General features: G+C 32.0%; 1 protein-coding gene across 1 annotated transcript; it reads left to right on the forward strand.

Moving 5' to 3' along the window:
• Nucleotides 1-4,244: 4,244 nt before the first annotated feature.
• On the forward strand, nt 4,245-5,296 carry LOC110116025 (mavicyanin). Its single transcript, XM_020849460.2, has 2 exons — nt 4,245-4,658; nt 4,734-5,296. Exons 1-2 carry the CDS (start codon nt 4,457-4,459, stop codon nt 5,117-5,119), a joined length of 588 nt encoding a protein of 195 aa, XP_020705119.1. The 5' UTR covers nt 4,245-4,456; the 3' UTR covers nt 5,120-5,296.
• The last annotated feature ends 3,811 nt before the right edge of the window (nt 5,297-9,107 follow it).

The raw sequence follows: 9,107 nt of genomic DNA on the forward strand, positions 1-9,107 counted from the left end.
AAATGAATTTACATGAGAAATATAAAAATATGGGTTGCAGCACTTTAGTGTTGTGCTAACAATCGTAACAACACAAGAACATTGCAACACCAGGGAACCACCACTGCGGCATCATAGTCTCTATTCTATAGTAAATCTAGGATTGATAAGCAGCATAATGATGTTGGCAGTGCTAGGAACTAAATCAACTTTCAAAATATATTATATTAATTTTCTCTCAGCACCATTCCAAGCCCTCCTCATTTCATTACTTTTCATGGAAGCAAATATAGAAGAAGAAGAAGAGAATGAAGAGAGAGGATGAGAGAGAAACCTCTTTAGGGCTTTAGTATCTGTTGTTACAGTTAAAAAAAATGTTTTGACATTATAAGTGACCTCTACTTTACTTCCATTTTTTATGATTTTGAGTTTGGTATATTTATCTTGATGTTTAAAATTTGAAACTATGATTCCTCAAAAGAACATAATTTCGTGAGAGAGGGTTATTATTATGGTTGTTAGGGATCAGACCAATTGTGCTCCTCATATCTGTCGATTATCGGAGTGCAAGATAAGATGCTCACAAAATATAGTTAAACTATCTCCTTAAGACCGCATAATCCTAATGTGTAATAACCCAATATTTTTAAAATAAATTTACATGAGAAATTTAAAAATCTAGGTTGCAGCATTGTTGTGTTGTGCTGGTAAGCGTAACAATACAGAATCATTGTAGAGTTGGAGAACCACCACTATGGCATCATAGTCTCTATTCTATAGTAACTCTTGGATCGACAAGCAGCATAATGATGTTGAGAATTTGGGCACCGCACTGCTAGGCACTAAATCAACCTTTTAAATTATTTTGTTTTATTTATCTCACCATCATTCCAACCCCACCCCCATCCTCACCCCCCGAATAAGATATAGATTGTCTTGCATTTCATAGATTATTATATTTCATATATAATATTGACTTGTATAAAGAAAATGATATGACTATTCATGATAAATATGATATTTATATATACACATCTTGGCTATTATATATATATATATATATATAAACTATAGAAATTTAATTATATTTTATATTTTTTAATGTAATTTACTAGCTCTAGTCATTAATTGAATTTATACAGAGATGTTTATTTCTTCCAATTTATATTATAGAACATTATGACAAAAATGGAATCGGAGTAAGTGTTATTTGATGAATTGAATTATAACCAGAGCTTCCAAATTAATTTTTAATGGGATAGTATATAAGAGTATAGAGTTGCATTCATAAACATGAGTAGCATACATGAATATATATGGCATAGAGAACTAAATATGCACTACCTATGCATTTGGTTAAAAGATCTATTGAAATGATGAAGTATAAGAAGATAAATCCAAAAGGAAAGGAAATTTTGACTGAATAAGATTAAGGAGCAGCTTTAATTACACTTGAGGGTGTAATAAAGTTTTTGATGTGATTACACTTTGCAAAAACCTCCACTAGTTAAGAAAATAGGTGAAGGGATTAGGATAAAGATTATGAAATCACATGCTAAAAGTACTCTGCAATGTGTTTTGTGTGTAAGAAGGTATATAGGAAAATGTTATAGAGCACATGACAATGCTTCAAGTGTGGTAGCTATGGGCATAAGATTATGCATTATGCACTACCTGTGTATGTCCAAGAGTTTATTTAGACTGGTACCAAAACTCATGTATAATAGAGATTAGAAGTGCTTGATAGTTCTTTTGGTAAGATTTTCCATTCAAAACATTATTGTGTAAGTTTATTATTTTGTTGAAATGTATTGCATTAAATGACTGACTGTTTAACTGGTATGCATACATGTTAGTGAATTAATAAGTAATTTGATTAATGATTGAGGTTACCGGTGATTAATTCTATTTTGTTGTTGAAATGTTAAGTACGATAGTTTTATGAGGGCGGATTGTGATAAAAAAAAGTTTTTAAAATAAATTTACATAAAAAGTATGAGAATCTGCATTGTAATGCTATAGCATTATGCTAGCAAACACAATAGTGTAGAAGTTTTATGGAGCTAAGGAACCACAACTAAGGTATTGCAGCCTTTGTTCTGCAATAACTCTAGGATCAGCATGTAGGACAATGGAGCTAAGAAGTTGGGAGATATGGCGTTGGGCATGGGCATTGAATCAACTTTTAAAATACTTTATTTTAAACATCCCTCACCACCAGCCCATTCCCTCCTTATTTCATTGCTTACCAGGAAAGGAAAGAAAGGAGAGAGAGAGAGAGAGAGAGAGAGAGAGAGAGAGAGAGAGAGAGAGAGAGAGAGAGAGAGAGCTCTTTGGGACTTATTTCTCCATCCCTTCTATTATGAAAAGTGTTTTGATCATTATAAGTGACCTCTACTATACTTTTATTTTTGATGATTTTGAGCTTTGATAATGATAGATATAGAAATGGCAAATGTGTTGGATATGATAGATGATAGATCATATAGAGGATAGATATGATAAATAACATATAAGATAAATAAACTGATGCTATGTGAAATATCATGTATGGTGATTAATTGATCGATGCTAAGATTGATCGATTGAATGATTGATTGACATGATTGACATGTAGCTAAAATAATAGGGTGCTAATATGAACATATGATATGTGATAAGGATATGATTGATATGTTTATGATAAGATTATATCTAAATTACATAATATACATGCTATTAATCCTATTTAATGTTACATATTCTTACAGTTATATGATTAATATTTTATTGATGCATTGACTTCATTGGTAAATATTGGTTATTTGTTAGGCTATGTGCTCATTATGTGATTTTTACAAGTTTTTAGGCAAGAATAAGTATCTTCTAGATTCTGGTTGATTTGAGCTGTAAGCCTGAGTTTCCTTCTACATATATTAGTCTGTTGTTCTTCTGTAGTCATTATGTATGATTTACAATTATGGATTGTTGTTGGTTGCATATCATGCATGTCTATTGTATATGTCATTTTGGACCCTATGCAATGTTTAAATATTAAATATAGAAATGTAATTATATTTTTTTACTATCTATATTTTTAAAATTCAATTTATCAGCTCTTTTCTTTGATTGAAATGATATAGAGATGCAATTCTTCCGATTTAGATTTTAGAACATTGTGATAATACACCTTTGTTTTAGTTAGACTAAATTTTAAATTCCCTAGTGATTCTTCTATTCCTCCATCAAGGTTTTATATCACACTATATTTTAATTTATGCATGGATTATACAAAAATTAATTGAGGTGTGGGAAGTTAAAAAGAGTATGGCTATAATAAACATCAAATCCTACTCTAAGCAATACTAGCTTTTTAATTTATTACAAATTTAGAAAACTATAATAGCTATATATGGAAGCTTTGGAACAAGTAATCAACACAATAAACACAACCAATATTACATTAAAATAACTGTTTCACAAGTACAAACACAAGATACAAATTAAAACATAAAAAAGTAAAGTTCAGAAATAACCTAGAAGTAATTTAACACTCGTGGATTACCCCCTTGCTTTTCTCCACTCCAATATAAGACTTTGGTATAATAAATATAAGCTTCTCACTCCCCACTACACCTCAAACACACTCAAACACACTCACAAGACAAAACTACAAACTAACTCCTCCAGCTTATCAACCTTCCTATATAAAGAATAAGACGACTATTTATAATATTTGATTTTTCCTTAGCTAGCTCTGCAGTGTTGGACTGGTGGTGTTTTGGTACTACTTAATGAGCATGTTGGTTCACCAATGGTCCCTTTAGTTCATCGCTCCAACCAACTTTTTTTGCAGTGCTGGAGTCATTATAATTTCAAATCAAAGGCATCTATATATGTTGTTTTGTCTAACAAATAAATTTTTTTGATAATTTTGTAGGCAATTGAAGATGACCTCACACACAAACCACATACACAAATTTTGAACTTAAAACCTCTTGTTTGATAGCCAAATCTCTCAATCAACGGATCAATATGAGATATATCAGATAAATAATTTTGATTGAAAATAAAGCTTTTTGGGAAATTTTTTCTGGGACATATAGGCCATTTAAGCAAACTCACACACACAATGCATACACAAAAACTCGAACCCAAGACCTCTTAGTTGTAAACCTAAGCTTACAATACACAGGCCAAGGTAAGCTGTGTTTCTTTTTTTTTTTTTTTTTTTTTTTTTTTTTTTTTTTTGAAAATAAAGTTCTCTATGAAGAGCTGACAGTTCATAGTTCTAACATGGCATGTGCATTTATTTCCTCTTTTAGCAACTTAACAGCTGCTTTTTTATTAAACTTTTTTTTTGGGGAAAAGCTTTTTTATTAAACAAACCATAAAAATTAAATTCCACTCTGTACTTTGCATAGCCGACTGCAGTCATATACTAACCTTGCCCCCGTCTTCTCTGTTCAGACCCTTATCCAAAATAGACAAGCTACAAATGCCTGCCTTTCTCGCCGGGGATTATCGCCGCCGGCGACTGTTAACGGCTGCGATCACTCTACTTGTCACATTCAAGTCCGTCATCTCCTTCCAATACAAAGTCGGCGACCTCGATTCCTGGGGCGTACCCCCTCCCTCCCTCCCCAACCTCTACGCCTCCTGGGTTCTCAATCATCACTTTCACATCAACGATTCTCTCTGTAAGTCTACAATCCCCCTTCACCAGCTTCTGATTACCCAGATCTACGTAGTTACCATTCTCTGCTTCATTGCAGATTTCCTCTACCCGCCGAGTCAGGATTCGGTGGTTCAGGTCACGGAGAAGGCCTTCAATGTCTGCATAGTGACGGACCCGATCTTGAAGATGGAGGATGGGAACTCGATTTTTAAGTTCACCTCACCGGGAACGTTCTATTTCACCAGCGGCGTTGCCGACCATTGTGAGAAGCGACAGAAGCTGCAGATCGCGGTTCCGGACGCAAATGGGGCATTCTTCCAGCCAGCCGGTGCTCCGGCAGCGGCGGCGGCTGGTGGACCGGCGGCGTACCCGCTGGTGTTTGGCCCGATGCCGGAGGGGGGTTCTTCCGCGTCGCCGCGGTTGCGCGGCGCAGTCGGTGGTGGACTTGCGGTGGCTATTGCTACTCTCTGCTGGTTATTTTGAATGGCGTGATCGTGATGGTAGGGTAGATCTGGATCTAATCGGCATATTTCTGCTTTTTTTTATTTTGTTGGGGGAGATCGGAAACCAATGGGGGGCTATTTTGATATAAATACAATTTTAAATTATTTCCCTTAGTTTGTTTTTTAATCATGTGGAGTTCTCTTGAAGAGGTATTTAAAAACTTTGGAATCAATTCATTCGATGAGTGGTTTAAATTTGACTTGATTAATAACTGAATAAATTTGAATATTTTTTTATATGTTTGAAGGTAGTATGAGTTATTTATTTTGATTTTAAAATAATTTTTTTTTAACAAATAATTTGTTAATGATTTAATATTAGATTTGATGATAGGTCTTATATTATTTAATTAATTTTTTGAAATACAGTTTATTATTATTTTTATTATAAATATATTATATATTTATTTATTAAAAAGATTCATGTACTCAACCCCACGTAGTGGGATAAAGGCTTGATGTTGTTGTTATTATTGTATATTTATTTATTAGGTTGTATTATTTTTTGCTCTCTTTTTTAATTTTTTTAACATACTATTTTATATTATTATGCGGTAATTTTAACACTCAGATTTCATGAGGTCATCAGAGTTACATCTAAGTGACAACGTGGTTAGAATTATGCAATGAATTTGAGAATTCGAAGAAGAACCCTTGTTGCTTGCACTCAATATGCTTGCAAGCATGGTCTATAAATACTTTATTTTAACCCTTGATGCATCTTCTCCAATACATTATTATTCTCAACTTATAGCCCATTTAAATATCCTTAACCAAAATGGACTTAGGACACTCAATTAACTTAGCCAATGTGCCAAAGAGCTCACAAGGATGTTTAGAGATTAGCTAGAGTTCTTAGGTCCAATCATAAGTTGACCAATTAGTTCACTTAAACCAATGTTAAAGGAATTGAACCTTTAAAGATTCAATTTGACCGAATCATCTTTGGCATCAAATTGGCTAACCAATTCAAACAATAAGCTAACCTTAGGATGTGCCAAGTATATAACATCCTTAGCTAGCTAATTGACCCAATGACTGGACTAGTTATGTCCAATTGACCCAACTTGATCCATTTGAATCCAAATGGGGCAATTTGACCAAGTTCGCATTTAACACAAATTGTCTCCATTAAATGGATATGAATCTTCCTTAGGTTGCTATATGCATGACCCAAGCATTGCTAACCCATTTGGACCATGGAGGTTTGACCAAATTTGATTAAATAGGTTAATTTGATCTATTTGAAACAAAATAATACTATAAATGGGTTTAACACATTCCATTCACAAAACTAGCTTGAATCATTGCCCATTAATTTTGACTAGGATGTTATGAATTTTTTTTAACTTGAGCAAACCGAACCCAATCCATGATGTGACCCAGTTTGGCTAAATGGGTCAACATCGCCCATTTCAACCACTATGGCTTAGATTGAGTCAAATCATCCTTAGAGATCAAGGCTCTATGGCAATCTGATTCCATTTACCAAGCAACATTCTAACATAAAGCCTCTACAACAAGTTTAATTTATAGTTAAGTTATTAATTGAAGATAAGCTAGGTTTAAATCATGATTGAACTAAATACAAGTGGATGATAGCATGCTACAAACTATAGTCTTTAAATTTTATACCAATCATTTTCAAAAAGTAGCATGGCATTATCTCAACTCTCTAATATGCATGAAAGAGAACATGACGCACTAAGAGAAGTGGATTAAATATGGTTTACTATGATTTAGTACTCAAATAAGGAAGATTAATTTAAGTAGCTTACCCTAACATCTCCAATCACTTTCCATTTCCTCAATAAGTTCCAATAAACAACCAAAAGCCTTTGGCCAGGCTTGAATGTTGGTGACATGCTTGTCCTCCCTCTTAACCTAAAAACTAACTTAGATCTTGGTCAACTCGTTGATCCAATAAAAAGAAAAACTCATTGATCCAATAAATCTCAACTAAATCACTAATAGGGTATTGTTCACCACACAACCATAAAGATGCATATTGCAAATAACATTGATTGGGCTGATTTTTTACTAGTAGTTTGTATGATTTTGTATTTTTCAAGATTTTTTCCTTGGTGATAATTATAAAAAATTAAGTAAATCTTAAAGTACCTTTAACATTTAAAACCATATTCTAACTTAATTAAAGATAATTGGAAGCTTAGCCAACCCTATTTGATCATATATTAACTAATTTTTACAAGTTTTCCTAACTCCTTCCTATTTCCCCTAATTATATTTTTAAATAAGGGTAGTAGTGCTTGAATTTGAAATTGGCTTTGACTGTGCTCTTGAGCATGACATATTTTGAAACTTAATTTTAATGCTCCAATTTTCAAATTTCAATATCATTTTTAATTATTTTAATAATTTTAAATAAAATCCTAAAGTTATTTTAAAACATTTAAAATGTTCAAAACCAAATTTCATTTGGTTTAGTACATAATGCTCATGAAAAAAAAAATCTTTGTAGAATATTATACACACACTTATATGATGTCTGGTTTAACTTAAGATTAAAAAGGGTTAACCAGTTCTTTAGCATCAAGTGTTCCTTATTCATTTGCATTCTCATACTTTATTGATATGGGTGAAACCATAAATTGTACTTTCTTACTATACTATTTAGCTTGCCATTATTATTGGGCAGACTAATAGAGGACTACACTATTTTGGATGGCTAACACTATATTTTGGGATAATTTGCCTTAGCTCTCCCTAGGTTTAGGACACATTGATTATTATAAAACTTATTAAAAATATATCTAGCAACCGTTCTAGTGTACCTTTTTCTATATCATTAGCATGCATTTATCATTGCGATCTTAAATTGACTTGACTTGATAGTTTGACCTTTCTCCTAAACTTTTTTTTTAACTTGGCCATTTTCTTTTAACTAGTTTTATCCTTAGTACAATCATGTGCTCTTGATTGTGCTTTCATTCCCCTTAGTTTGATCATGCTCTTTTTATCTAATCTCTTCATAGTGTAGTCATATTTTTTTGACTATACTACCTATCTTCTTAGTCATACTCTTTTTAAAATATCAAAATCCACTCATCCTCATAAGTACCTAAGCCCAGTCCATAAACCCCTATTCTTGGGTTGCTTGGTAAGGAAAAAGAGAGGAGAGAAGAGGGAGAGGAAGAGGGAGAAGATCATCTCTGGGCCATTTTCATCCATTCTCTCAGTTAATAAACTTACGCTGATCGTGGTGGGTAAACCAAATCCTATTTATGTTTTCAATCTGGTTAAAATATATTATCTCTTGATTTAGAGAATTTTCATAACGTGACTTTTGATATATGATAGATAACATAATTATGATTTAGTGAACTTTCACCATGTGACTTTTGATATACAATAGATAATATATATAAGTATGAACATTTTAGTATGATCATAATAAAATTTTATCATGTAGTTTTACATGTGTAGTATTTTAACTAAAATATTAAGAATAAAGGCGCATATGTAAATACAATAGCACCATTGCATCTTCTCCTATAGGTTTCACATGAAAAGCATATGATGCAATTCATGACATGGCATGCATATATTATAAGCATTAGTAGAAAAGGCATAATGATAATCTTTATTTTAACTTCATCAAGCATTGATAAAATTCCCAAAGTGTTTAACCTAACTAATTGGCAAAACTAAATAAAGCTATTGAATTTAATTTTATATTAAGATGTTAGCAACATAATCATATTTCATTCAAATCCATTTTCACCTATTTTGTGTAATATCCAATATTTTGACCTAGTTAAATAATATTTAAGGAGTCATTATAACTCTAATTTGCAAACTAATTTCATCATAATATATATGTTATTGTAGTTTAATTATAATAATTTTCTCTTAATTTTATGGGCAATGTATATTTCAAAATAATAAGTTTTTTATTTAATTGTAATTCCTTAAGAAATTTATACATATCGGTACAAATGAGTTTT

Source organism: Dendrobium catenatum, unplaced genomic scaffold, assembly GCF_001605985.2.
Source record: "Dendrobium catenatum unplaced genomic scaffold, ASM160598v2 fragScaff_scaffold_1338, whole genome shotgun sequence".
NCBI classification, from domain to species: domain Eukaryota; kingdom Viridiplantae; phylum Streptophyta; class Magnoliopsida; order Asparagales; family Orchidaceae; genus Dendrobium; species Dendrobium catenatum.